Below are 14,488 nucleotides of genomic sequence, written 5' to 3' on the forward strand. Positions count from 1 at the left end.
ATCAACCACATGTTATGCCATCTTGAATTGTCATGACTTTTCTGGGGATGTATCCATTTAGAGCAGCCAGGGATTTGGGCTGCAGTGCCTTTTTGTTAGGAAGAAAGGTCACCACCCTCTGCCATTGCTCTGCAAGTAAGTGCCCCACGCAGGGCCTGGTTAAGCCTGCTGAGATTCACAAGCTGCAGGAACATGAAAAGAGCCGTTCTCTGGTGAAACTTGCTTTAACTCAATCATTATTAGGGACATTGTTCAGGAATGATGGGATTTACAGTCTTAATTTGAAGATGAGACTAGATGGTCAATGGGATTGCTTCTGGTCTTGAAATCAATGTAATTAAAAAGCTGGGTAATAAGGGCAATATCTTTCTTTTTTTTTTTAAATTTAAGTTTTAGTATTTTTTAAAGTAAGAGCCATGTCTCTGCACTGAATCCCTGGAAGATTGAGGCCAGTCATATTCTTGGTTCCAGCCCAGCTGTCTTTCCTCATGTACCTTCTTCAACCCTTTAAGCATTTAACTCTCTCTCCTGACTCTCTCTGCCCTGTCTGTTGGACTGAAGGTTACAAAGTTCATCATCTTCTTTACACCAGTAAGGATTTGTTGGAGAGTTTTGTTACTTTTGTGTTAGATTTGTCAGGAACTAACAAACTCCCCTCAAAACTCCTAGCATTGGGCTTATACTTTTCCTAGCTACCTTACCAAGAGAGCTCCAGTGCTTGCTAGGCTGCTGCATGCTGGCTTCTCTCCAAAGTGCTTTAAATAGTCACTTAAGGGAGAAAAAAAATCCTTTTATGGTGCTGAGATAGCTCAGCAGAGACCACAGACTGTAATGTCAAGTAGCCCTTAGTAAAATGAAGAAGAGCAACCGATTACTTTAGTATTGGTGGAGGATGGAAGACTAAATAGCTCCATGGCCGTTATTGAGGGATAGTCCAGTTCCAGAGTAAGCTGAAGGTTGAACGTCTGCAGGGAGCCAGACCTGCATACCCCACATCTCCACCTTCCCACATTTCCAGGCTGCAGAGGATTTGGTTAAGCAGCAGTTTTGCAAGAGAAACATGCCCAAGATGAGCAGACCTCTGTGGTGCCACCTCCTGTTTGAGTTTCTGCTGGGGACACTGGAAGATGCAGGCAGTTCCCGAACGATCCAAAAGCAGCCCTGCACGTTTGTATGGTTTTCTTCCTACCTGAATTGTCCTGCAAAGGTGTACCTTCAGTATCTGGGAAAATAAACACAGCACCAGACCCTCAAAGTGATGCTGTCAAAACACTTAGCAAAACATTTATTTTGTTAAAATAAACTATGTACAATAGACGATATTAATGTGCAGTTACAATATACAATAATTACATGTTTAAAAGAGGATAAGCAAAAGAGTACAGAATCATGTGTTGTAAATAGGAACCTAATATTGTTTACATGGTTTTTAAAATAAGCAAAACATAATTGTTGGAAAATTTAATTTCCTTGGTTTGGAATTTTATTGCTTTGACATGAATTTTGAAGATTTGGTTAATATTTGCTAAAAGACATACCACTCAAAAGTCAAACTTAATGTTCTAGTACTCATCCTTTGGTTTTCCCATGATATTGCACACAGCAACTTGCAAGAGAGAAAAATTCAGTTGCTCACATCAAGCAAAATAAGTGACTCTTCTTCTTAACCTGCGAAGAACTGACTGATGATGTGTTAGGTCCTGATATGTGCCAAGGTCATTATGCCTGTTTCACAAAAAACCTCAATTAGAATAACTTGTTGCACTCTTTAAGTATTGCTGAAGTACAATGAAAAAAGAAAGGAAAGACATTTTCTTGTCTTTGTCTTCTCAGGGGAGCAGACACTCTCATTGCAGTGAAATGCTTGAACTTGACAAATATATCAACATCATAACAGGTTAAACTGCATTTAGTTGTCTTTGCATGCAAGGACGCTTCAGGTTCATCTCTCTGCCCTTCCTTACATCCTTCTTTGGATCACTCCCAGTCTCAAGGTGCTGCTGAGCACCAGGTATCGCGATATGACTTCAGGGGGGCACCTCTGATCCTTTCTGATGGGCTCACACCATACTTGCTGGCAATACTTTGGCAATACCAAAAGCAAAATTAAATCTGCCATCCTGAATGCTTCCCCTGGGATGTAATGATATTAAGTGACAGCAATGAGTACAATATCATACTCAGCAAATATACCCATATTTCTTGAATATTAAATTGTCAATGTAATAACTTTTATCTTCAGCCTCAGCAGTTGTTGAAATCAGGAGTCAAAAATCCAGTATCCAAAGATCAGCCTAAAGATTATATTAACAAAGTCTCCAGATGCTTAACTTCTCTCAGGAGTCTGCAACCAGCAGCCAAAAGGTGTAAAAGATTCTTGGACCTGGCTCAGCGTATCTATGTGCTCAAAGCTTTGTCAGCTACAATAAAGGGCAGAAAACGAGGAAATGTAAAGACTCTCAGATAGTTTCCACATTAGTCATATGTGGACCCCGTTGAATTTTTCCACTGTCTTCATTGAAATCAAGCCAACATAGAGCATCTTTAAAAATCCCACCCTAAAATTATGGTTAGAAGAAGCAGCCAAACAGTGCATTATGGTCTGCACATTCTGGAAAGAGGGGTAGGGATCATGCTCAGTGTTATTTTCGTAAACATATTTTCAAAGCTAAAGGGATTTTTCACCTTTGATAGCAATTGGAATGATTCTTGCCTGTTGCTTTTTGATCAAATGAGTTTGTGAGGTCATTTTCCTCTTGCAATGAGGTTCTGACTCTTTGCTGTTCTGGTGGAGTTTGTGTAACTGCCTAGGAAAATGTATTTGTGTTCACATGTTTCTGAACGCTTTGAATGAGACAAAGGAGAAAGAATTTGAAGATGTTTTTATCCTAGTTTTGGGCATCGCCTTAGCATCTTAAAATTAAATTGAAGTTTTAGCGTTAAACTGACTGACTGTGGCTCTGGGCCCTCATTTTGCAGATCTCCTCTGAAGCAGAGGTGTAGGCGCCACATTCCCATTGCATTCATTGCTTTTAATCAGTGTTTTTGTCACAGCTTTTTGTTGCAGAAATACTTGTATTTGTGTTTTGTTTTGATAGGTGAAGACAACTGAGATCAAAAGCCACTACCGAAACCAGTGGAAGGCTTTTTCCTGCTTTCAGACCGTCTTTATTCACTAAGAGGAAAATAAACATTTATAGTAGAGATTTGTCTTCATTTTTACATAGAGCTCAAACGTGTCTGGAATTATCTGACATACGTCACTCCATGCTCACCTCCTGTCCCAGCTCCTCGAGTCCTTTTTGAGCTGTGAAACAAGGAAATGCTCTGTTATTTCCAGGTTGTTTGTTTTTTGGTTTTTTTTTTAACTGAGAAAAAACACATCATGAATCCTCTTCGGGAAAAGGAAAAGACAGGGAGGAAGGCATGTTCAGCTGGATTCCCGTATTCTACCTATTGATTGAGCAAAGAGCAAATGGTCCCCAAGCCAGCATAAGCATATGTTGAGTGCTTTGCTGGAGAATGCAAATGTGCTTTTAAACAAACCTGGGTTGAGACAGATTGATGCCATTGCAATTTATTTTTAATCCAGATGAAGCTTCAGTACAGTGAATCAAGAGGTATTTGCTGTTCCACTGAGGGAAAAAAAGCTACAGAAAAGGTCATGGACTGTAAGTAAGCTACGTAAGCAAACAGGCATCTTTCATGTCAGAATTAGAGGGACATTTTTCTAAGGACGTGGCAACTCACATGATGAAAATACATCTGCTAGACACATATATCAGCAGCATAATTGGCCACTGTATTGCTTGCTGCCTATAAGGTTGGGTGTAATGAGGGAGGCAGTGACAGAAATAATTTGCAAGAGCTTCTGCAGCCTTTTCCAAGCCTCTATAAAAGGTTCTCAGATCAGATCTCTGGAGTCTTGGGACAACATCTTGGATGGGATCTTAACAGCTTGCTGCCTGCATATCCTTGTCAACAGCAGTCACTGGTAGTGAAATGTTTGTTCTCCGTTGCTCTCTGTTTGCTACAGAGATTTTCCCAGCGTCAGGGTGGGTTTTTGGGCACTTGCCTAGAGTTGCGTTGCAGTGATTGTTTCTGGGAGAGTCCTGCTCAGTTTCTGTAGCAGAATGCTCAAGGCTTGTCTCCTTTCCCAACTCTTTTCTTGATTCTTCTTTACCACGCTTCCTTAGAGATGGCAGATACCAAACAGCTTATGGTGCTGAGCATTACAGGACACCAAGTGATTTGTACATGATACGGGGAATGGGAAATCCCTGCTTTTTGAGGTACACAGGCCACCAAGACTAGAGCAGCTAGAAGACATTTTGTTATACAATAACTGCAAGTGCAGGTCACTAATGACCATATTCAGACTCCCTCATTTACATGAGCAATATCATTGGGATTTGAACAAGACATGAAGAAGTTGGAGGTAATTCCTTATGCAGCAAGATGCTCATCAGTGTAAGGAAGTCTGCCAAAATCTGACCCCTTGATAAAAGTATTTGGAATATCTTCATTACATGTTAAGATGCAGTGCTATATTTAAGTCTGGGTTTATTTTGAACTGAAGCAGTGATTTAAAAGAGAAAAAAGGTGAGAAATATCAATGACAGTTGCCAAAATGATTGTTTTGTTTGTCATGCTGGACTCTGAACGAATTCTGCAGTTTCCACCAGCTCATTCAAGGCAGTGCAAGACAAGAGCTTGTAATTTGTTATTTGTTGTAAGATGCATACTACTATAACAGTAGATATTTACAGAGTAGAGAGAAAAGGTCTGGGAGCATCTGGCCCATGGGACAACCAGGTGGAATTCCTTTTCCTAGAGGAAATAAATACATAAATTTTATACAATTTGAAAAAATACTCCTGTATGGACCCATGTGGGGTCGTATCATCATTTCTGCATTCTTCCCAGCTTCTCCTGAACTCTGGGAGGACAAAATGTGGCAATCTTTGTGGAACCTCCTTGAGATCATGCTGAAGTGATATAGCACAGGACTGTGCAGTTCCACTGGCCTGGTGTTTTAAAAGTGCTCTGAAGGGCAGTGACATCTGTAGGTTATTTTAATGGGATACCATCTCTCCAATGTGTTGTATCCCCTTAATACCTAATGTCTCTACTATCTCCTTGCTGGATTTTGCATGAAAACCCTTTGGGATCTCAATTTGAAACTACATCTTCAGGTTAACCACACCTGGTAGAACATTAAGGTTTCAGAAGAGGACAAAGAAGAAGGGTTTTTCAGGGTCTAGCAGATTTCTTGTAAGCTGTGAGAGCTTTTGAAATGATAGCAGACTATTAGCAAAGGCAGCTCTGCCTGGAAAGGTTTTGATATCAGTTGCATTAAGAGGACATTGTCAAATAGGTTCCTGGGTTGGTTTATAGCCTTTATGACTCTCCTAACTGCATTCCTTTGAAGGTGAAATCAGCGTCTGACTTCTATCTATCTTGTCTTACAGCAAGAAAACCCATCTCCTTTCACCTGGCAATCATTTATTGATTTTCTTTTCTTGTTAATAATGATGCCTGAAAATAACTTCAAGTTTATATCTGTTGCCTTCTGCCTGTGCTTGCACTGTGTCTGGTGTTTTGATATTTCTGAAAATAAGCTTTGCTGCCTGTTCACACACCATCTGTTGGCTTTTAGAAAAGGCTCTAGGTAAGACATGCCAGAGAGTCAATGAGACTCTTTACATCTGCCTACAATCCCTTTCTGAAGCTTATTGGCCTGTGCTGTTCCTGCCTCCCCAAAATAATGGCGTAACAGGGCAGATCCGAGTGCCACATTGCATAGGTGTGTGTACATAACCTCACACAGGAATAATGTTTATGGGACATGCACTAACTATGACTATTTTTAAAACATTTATTTTTGTTGGAAGAGAAATTAAAAATAAAAGGAGCGCCGAGGCCGTTTCTCAGTGGTCTGTGACCATTATCCCTCCTTTGCAGCTCTCAGATGTCAAAGCTTGGTCACAATCAACATGAAAAACTTGAAATTTTGAGTGCCTCACAATATTGATGTGCTTGGTTTTGTAAGTGCAAATAAAATCCTGGTTAGTCTTAACTTTATTTTTTGTACACCTATTAACACCTTTCTATCTGCTTTTGCTGTGCAGTGATTTGTGCAGGGTGCTGCAGTTTAATACGTTATGACATTATTGTTGCAGTAGGACAAGGGGTAAAGTTTTTAAACTAAAAGATGATAGAATTAGACTGGTTATAAGGAATATTTTTTTTACAATGAGTGTGTTGAGGCACAGGCACAAGTTACCCAGAGACAAGGAAGATGCCCCATCCCTGGCAACATTCAAGGTCAGGCAGATGAAGCTCTGAGCAACTCAGAGTAACTTGCAACTTGACTGAGTTAAAGATGTCGCTGCTCATTGCAGTGGGGTTGGAATAGATAAACCTGATCCAATCCATAATTATGTATTTCTATGACAGTAGCATTTTATCTTCTACATCACCATATGTTTTTCAGTTAATTTTCCTCAAACCACTGCAGTTACATTAGTGCTACAACTTCCCATTTGATTTTTGATATTATGTGCCTATCCTATGCCATTTCATTAGTATTAGTAGACACCCTTGGCACTTGGTAGCACAAAAACCAAAAGTAATTTGCTGGCTTTATCTAATGAATGCTGGGAATGCTATATTGCACTTTTCCAGTGTGCTCATTATTTTATGATAAACACAACTGTCAGTCTGGATTTCTATTTCTTCTATGTTTTGTGAAGCTCAAAGAATATCTGGCAGCTCCAACCTAAGTGTTTGCATTGAGCTTCAGCAAAACCAGACTGCACTTCTTTTAACCAGAGACTTTTATATAGGCTAGAGCTCTATAGCAACGTATATGAGCTAAAACAAAGCAATCATCCTATTTTATTTCCACTGAAGTAAATGGCAGCATAGTGAAGCTCCAATTTTCTGTAACGTCTGTTGTAAGCCTTTTTTTGGCTTCAGTGAACTTCTGCTCGTGTTGTAAGCCAACAAATGTTACATAAATATTTATTTATTTAATCCACGTCTAGTTTTCCTGATGTTCCCTACTATCTCTTTACACGTTACAGTTCAGCTGACTGCCAGTGTCCCAGCTGTGTGATTACTCACTGCTCTGCCTGGGGATGGCAACACAGCCTCTATAGTACAACACGAACTCCTTCATCAGACTTTCAGCAGCATCCTCGCTCTGAGCTGTGCTTTATCAGCCAGTCCATTTGAAGCAAATTGTTGGTACATAACAAAACCAGATACAAAATATGCACAAAGAATGCCAGCAGTGAGGAAATCTTTCTTTTGTTGGTCTTTGATTTAGCACAACTTTGTTTTCATCTGTGCTTGCGTGCAGCACGAAAGGGATGGTGAGTGAAAGCCAGCTGGGTAACGTTAACAATGCATCTGCCTCAAACTCGGTCGCTTTTCTCAAAGATAATTCTTGATTTCTACCTGGAAACGTTTTGGGGTGCCAGATGTGGCTTCTGTAGGTGCCCATACTAAATTGTATTTGTGCTAAAGGAAGAGCTTGGATCCATGACGCTCAGTGACTGCAGGATTGGGCACCGCATCATGCTTGTTCCCTTCTCTGCACCAACAGTGCAGTTCCTATAGTCCTACTGAAGTTGCTAATCGCTCCAAGTAACACTGGGTCTTTAATTCACAACTAACCACAAGGGTTTTTCTGGTTGCTGTGGGTATTGAGCACAGTACCGTGCTTCTGGAGAGCAATGAGCTGGCGGTCCCCTGGGGTGTGGGGGACTGCAGGGCACACGTCCCGGGGCTGGGAGACTGCACGGTTGTGCCGTGCTCACTCCCAGCACTTCTGGAAATGCTGACTACAGACACTGCTTTTGCAAGGAATTACAACAGAGGCCTGGGAATTCGTATTTGCTGGCTCTGTGATTTTCTGCTTGAGGAATGAAATCCATAACAAGGTAGTCCCATGGCATTGCCAAGGTACCCGAAGAGAGGTGGAAGTAACAAGATATAATTTGAGTCCACCTCTGAGCATTGGTGTTGCTGTGATGTGCAAAAGTACAGCTTCCTGAAGAGGCTTTATTGAAAAGGCACATTTTTTTTTTTCTCCAAGAGCAAAGAGCTAACAGACAGCTTCCTTTCCCTTGAGGTCTGGACTTCCCATCTCTGTGCTATAGACTGCAGCCCGTCACCTGACACTCACGTGAAAGTTCATTCCTGAGGACTGCAGCTGTACTGCAACTTGAACAGCACTCACAGTAATGAAGAGCAAAAAACAAGAGCAAAGAAAGAAGTAATGGATTGGAGGAGGGACACTACAATAAATCAACACGTTTACAGATCCTCTTTGATAAGGTTTTTTACATGAGATACTCCATTAACAAAAAACATCTTCAGGCTGTTAGATTACCTTAGAGAACTTGAAGCCAGTATGACCTTTGGCTTTTTGGTTTTTGCTATTTTTATCTTCTGGGTGAGATGTAGAAATCCAGCTGATCTATAAAGTATATTTTCAGTTGCCATGGCAATGTCTCATTCATGTTCTCAGTTTGGAAGGGAGATTGTTCCATGCTGCTATTTCATGTCAAGGGCAATAATCTTTGGTGGCAGAACTTTTTTGTTTCAGTACATTAAGGCTACAATTCTGTTCTTCCTTTCCGAGCTTATGGAAACGTGGCTCAGCCTGAACATTCCCCTGCAGTAATAGTTACTTGCATTTTTTTGTTATAAGAACATTCTTTAAGTCTGGAGGTAAATGTTGATCCATTTTGATAGCCTGGGTGCAGCAACATCCCGCTGCTGTGAAGTTTTGCTATTAAGTAAAAAGAAATTGGAATCACTCCATTTTTTCTTCCATGTGGTTTACACAAATGAAGATATATCCTGAACTAGCAAGTCTTATAAAAGAAATGTAATTTAAAAGTACATCCTACCTATAGTGTATATCTTACATAATAGACTTCTACAGATCTCCATGCTCTTTCGATCTGTTCAGATTCAATTCCTAAGGATTGCAATTTCCTAATTTTGATCAATTCTTGCTTAAGGCCACAAATGGAGTTTCTCTTGTCTATTTTACCACCTTTAGTTCTTTGTTTTTCCACACAGCACCTTCACCTTATTCCTAAGGTGAGGAGTCAAGCAGGAGCAGGCATCCCGTTTTCTGTCCGTGCAGTGCAGTTTGCAGTAGTGGGAACAGGCTACATACAACTCTGGAGGGTTAGGAAAGCACATAGACATGAGTTGGCCTAGAGTGATACAGCTTGGAGGTTTCAAAGAACAGAGGGCTCCTATATTTGGGTAAGAAGGACCCCTTTCTGGTCATGCTCCTCATTTCAGTTGCATGTGATCTTCATTGCCTTTCTAACCTGCTTAGTTTCATTGAACTCATCTCATTTTTCTTTCCGAGCGACTTCACACGAGGGTGCAGCATCTGTGACACTTTGCACAATGCTGCTTCTTCTTCTTGGGGTGGAAAATGGTCAGGATTGCTTCATCGAAGACGGTCTTAAGGCCTTTCTGTGTGAGGGCTGAGCATTCAAGATAGCACTGTGCTCCTATCTGAAAGAAAGGGGAGAAAACATGAGTACTCATTGCTGGGAGAGAGTGACCCTGTCCCAGCGTCACTCTGTGTGCACATTTGTCCTGCCACAAAGGGAAGCCCAGACTTTTAGAAAAGGGGTTCTGGTCTTCACTCTGTTTTGTCTTAGGCTGCCTATGCAACTAAGGGACAAGTTCAGGTGGTCATCCTAAGTGAGGAATCAGGGATGAGAATCAACACCACTATCTTACCACATGGGGCTAATGGGGAGCAGGAATTCCCTGCAGAAAGAGGGGGGAGCTGCACCAACGTTCCGGTGCTGGAACAGGAGCTTGGCCTCATGTCTGTGCAGCTGAGGGGCTTCAAGGATGTGCTGGATTTTTGGTGGAGCTCCCCCTATACTTGGCTTTTCTCTCCTGACCTATCATTTCTGTGTCCTGCCTCCTGCAATGCCAAGGACCTGCTAGCTGGGAGGGGGCTTTCAGCTGGCTTGTGGGAAATGGGAAGCATCATCTTGAGATAGGAGTCTCCTGGGTGTGCTGGTGTAATACAAAGACTCATGGTGGCCTGGGAAAGCTGGCTCAGCTCATTCAGTGACCTTGTTTCTTACTCAGCTCATTCTGCTAATGGATGCTTTCTCTGGCCTTAGGGGGCCAGAGTCTGTAACAGCACCTGAAAGCAGAAACAGCTGATGCCTAAATTTCAGGGCTTGGGAAAGGTTTTTATCCCCCCTACCTTCCCTGGAGAAAAGTGCAATAGCATAGAAACTTTGGGAGATCCTTCTCTCCTGCTTGAGCAGTGATGGATAGGTGTGAAAATCACGTTGTCTGTGCTTTTGTAAGGGATAGGAATGAGTTTGGAAGGAGGTGGCTGCAGAGAGTTTGCCACAAGCAGTTCCTGACAGAAGCCTGAACAAGAAACACTTGACTTAGGTAAAGTAGGCAGTAAAATCTGTTTTGCTGCCCATTCGCCACCTGCTGCCCTGTGTACATTGCAACTTTGCTTAGAGCTCAACTGGGTGTTGCAAAACTGCAGGCTCAAGAGCCCCAGTCCGTGCCTAGCTCCAGCCCACTTGAACAGAGGCTTTAATCTCTGGCTGGGACCAAGAAATGGGCCCCAGAGGAGTTCACCTTGAATGAAATAAACTCAATGGAAAGCTTTAATCAATCAATTTAATGAGACCTCAGAAAAAGCTATTACCTCTTTTGCTAGCTTCACTCCGTGCTCATAGGTGAGTGGTTTCTCCTTCATGTAAAGCAGCCGAGCCAAAGTTTTGGGATCATCTCGCAGATCAATCTAATAGAAAATACACAAACCTTGTGCTCAGTACCACTTTGTTGTAATTCTTGAGAAAGATCTTTGTAGCTTTATAACCCTACAATCATGTCCCTGTATAAGGGCACCTGTCCTCCCAGCCCCAAATGATACTTCAACAATTACTAGCATGTATTTTCATTTTTTCCCCCCTCTTTTTCTTTTTTTTTTTTCTTTCTGTTTAGTATCAATTCATTCTCACTGGTGGTTTATTGGGCCACAGCTCAGACAGCTGTGGTACAGGGAACATGCAGTTCTCAATGGCTTTCACAACACGTCTTGGAAGGCGTTGGTAGGAGCCTGAGCCACGTTGTAAGGGGAGGCTGCTGCAGCCCTTCACTACATTACCCATAAAACACCCCGACAGGCAGAGACAGACGCAGCTCAGTATGACTGACTGGAAACAAAATCCTTTATTTACATGGAAAACATCAAAGTGAAGCATTCTGGCATTTCAAACCCATCCATTTTCAGTGTGCAATCCAAAGGGTAATACTTCTATTTAAAAATGGATGGTTTAGACTATTCCAGAGTGAATAAAAAAGCCAACATTTGAACAATTGGACTTTCCTATGGCATGAAGATTTTGGTTTTCATGAGATTGATCTGTTTCTCTGACTTGGCTTAGGTTACCGTCCAGTGTTTCTCCAGCCTCGAATTCCTACTTTATACAGTCTCTAGTTATTCTGTGTCCTGGAAGCAAACTCATATTTAAGGCATTTTTATTTGATTGATAGATTCACAGATTTTAAGGCCAAAATAAAGTGGATTGATTGTTTACTCTAACAACCACTGTAACACAAGCAGGATGTTGAGTCACTAATTACAGTGTTGATGTAAAGCTTGAGGGAAGCTATTTCCTTCCCATGTCTCTAAGTAAATAATTTGCTTAATTATTCCCATTCTTAAAATTTAGTTTGAAGTTTAGCTTCTGCTTCTAACCATGGACTTTGATGGATTTTTTCCCCTCACTAAAGGCCTGTCAGAAATCTGTTCTCCCTATAGATATTTATGTTTTGTTGCCACATTAATGTTTGAGTAAAAAGATGGGATGAATTTTGCCAGTCGTAACTAGCATGAGGGGACATCTGCATTTTGGTTTCCACTCACACCCCTCGAGTTTTCCTCTAATGGGAAAGTCTGGCAACAATTCACATAAGAAATTAAATAGGAAACTTTTCCAAAGAGCTCAGCCTCCAGCCACCCCTGGGTTGGAGTAAGAGTACCCTTGCTCTGAAGAGCCCTGCAATGCCTGGCAGGGTCCTGGAGGAGCATTACCTGTGTTCCTATGAGGACGTAAGGCACGTTGGGCATGCAGACTTTCAGCTCAGGCACCCACTCCTCCTGGACGTTGTGGTACGAGGCAGGGTTCACCACCGAGAAACAGATCAAGAACACATCTGTGTTGGGGTAGGACAGGGGTCTCAGCTGGTTGTAGTCCTCCTGCCAGGGGGTAGAACAGCAAACGCGTTATGAGGCAGGAGATAACTGCAGATGGGGTCATCACATCATGAACTGTTCAACGCTCTCCCTCCATGCTCATGCATAGTCATAGCCTCTAGGGAGACACTGAGTTGTGAGTCACGTCTTGTGGACAAAGAGTGCTGTTTTGTCAGCATCTTTATGCAGAAGTCCTAACACATTTTATTTGTGTGTGTATTATCCATGATGATACTTGTGTAGAGGGTAATACTAAACAACAGCCATCACTGGTGATGTAATAAAAATTGATCTTGAGGCTGCATGTACCAGCTTAAGCCCTCTGGCAACGTGATACCATTCTAGGAAGTATTATTTGAATGTCACTGCTAGCTAACATTTGCTGATGACACACACCTCTAGGGTCTTTTCTGTTAATATTATGGACTTTCTGTTCCCCAGTAGGCATTATAGACGTGACCATATACAAAAATTACGGGTCTCCAGTCTAGTCAGTGCTGTTGCATTCATCTATGGTACGTGGCAATGTGTCAGTCAGCACAATACACTTATCTTAAAAGCACAAAGCAGGTCAAACTCAGCCCATGGAACCTGGATAAATCACAGGGGAGTGCGAAATTTAACGTTTCCACAGGTCCTGGACTGGGAAAGGAGAGATGTTTTCTCTCTAGAGCAAGAAGAGGTTTTGCAAGTCATGTGAAAGGGATAGATTGTCTCTTTCTGGTAGTGAGAGCATCAGTAGCTGTGTCTGGTAGGTGTTTTTCAATGAAGCCTGTTAGAAAATTCAGTGTAAATACCCAGATTCTTCTAGAGGGGATACACCTCTTCTGAAAACTGACAGAATTAAAAAAAGCGGGATAGGAACATAAAGTTGGAGTGTGAGTAGTGATAGTACATATTGCTCTCAAGCTTCACTGAGACCTAGGTCTTTAGTTCATAGTTTCTGCATTCAAGGCAAGCCTCAAATCTATGCAGTACAGTCTTTTTTTTGGTTATAATTGTCTGAAACTTCAATGGGTGCAGTTCTGCTTTCCAGATAATGAAATAGCTTATAACTTGATGAGAAGGAAAAAAGAAAAACGTATCCAGGAGCTGCTGCTCAGGCTTGAGAACATTTATTTGAGGATGGAAAAATGCACATTACGGGCAGAAGCAATGCAAGCTGCTCTCTGTCCTACAGGAGAAACTGATGCAGAACTCTATCATTGTGTGTACCGATCAGATGGTGTCTTCATTCAGCCTTGCTTCTGTCTTGCTTTGGTTGGGTCAACAAATGAAAGGGCTTAATTATGAGCTGAGACCAGTAAATCTTCTTTCCAAAGTCTTTTTTTTCACCGAATATGCAGCGATAATATGACCCAGACTGCTTCTGAATTGATGTTAGTTTCAAAAAAAAATACTAATGGAATATGCAAAAATAGTCTGCTCCAAACTTTTCTTACAAAAAAAATATCTCTTAATTATTTATTCTGAAAGGAAGTATGGGGCCAAATTTAGCTCTCTCTCATTAAAAAGAACTTTAAAGAAATATCCTAAACCACAAACAAAATGTTTTGTTCTGTCTAACAGCATGTTCGTTGTCCCAATCCCACTTCGACACGAAGAGCAAATTCCCAGTTACCACCTCCATCATCAAAGTCACAGTATTTGGCCTAATGCAGAGTAGTTGTCAACTGACATGTTTTTCCAGTATCACAGAAAGTATTGGTGTGAAGAAGTATTTACACTGCAAGAGAAGGTGTTTGGATATATCAGTCCAAGAAAGAGAGGATTCTTCATGTTCAAGGAATGGGAGGAAAGAAAACTCAGAGACATTTGGACATATCAGTCCAAGAAAGAGAGGATTCTCCATGTTCAAGGAATGGGAGGAAAGCAAACTCAGAGACACTTTTGGGGACATCAGAGATACAGGCCAAGAAGAAGCAAAATCAGTGAGAGGAGACTTATATGAGGCTCTGGAGATGAGCTTCCACGGATGAATTGACAGAGACAAAATAAGCCCCAGCATAATGGGATCAAAGGAGAAATTGCGCTATAGATACAGCTAAGTTTTATGTGGACGCTGTGGGTGGCTTGGCCTGAATCCTGCCTGATGATGGGACGCTATTTTAACCCAGACCTTCAAATCTGATGACTTCTCTGAAAGCAGATATGTTTTCGCCACAGCCAACATGGGCTGATGTGAGGTGCTTGGCAAAGATT

At 41.6% G+C, this 14,488-nt stretch overlaps 1 protein-coding gene across 3 annotated transcripts in view; it reads right to left on the reverse strand.

The window, feature by feature from the left end:
• Positions 1 to 1,268: 1,268 nt before the first annotated feature.
• Positions 1,269 to 14,488, reverse strand: part of RHOJ (ras homolog family member J) — a 62,387-nt gene continuing 49,167 nt past the window's right edge. Inside the window, exons 3-6 of one of the 3 annotated variants that reach the window (XR_008450017.1) lie at positions 12,125 to 12,289; positions 10,733 to 10,828; positions 8,402 to 9,552; positions 1,269 to 3,307 (exon numbers count right to left, since the gene is read on the reverse strand). Coding sequence is in view for 1 of the 3 variants with exons in the window: in XM_009564376.2 (XP_009562671.2) it covers positions 9,406 to 9,552; positions 10,733 to 10,828; positions 12,125 to 12,289 (408 nt within the window). In the remaining 2 variants the exon portion in view is untranslated. Of the gene's footprint in view, positions 3,308 to 3,340; positions 9,553 to 10,732; positions 10,829 to 12,124; positions 12,290 to 14,488 lie in introns of those variants that run through there. The other 2 variants (XR_008450016.1, XM_009564376.2) reach the window with 2 other exon arrangements.

Source organism: Cuculus canorus, chromosome 5 (assembly GCF_017976375.1).
Source record: "Cuculus canorus isolate bCucCan1 chromosome 5, bCucCan1.pri, whole genome shotgun sequence".
NCBI classification, from domain to species: Eukaryota; Metazoa; Chordata; class Aves; order Cuculiformes; family Cuculidae; genus Cuculus; species Cuculus canorus.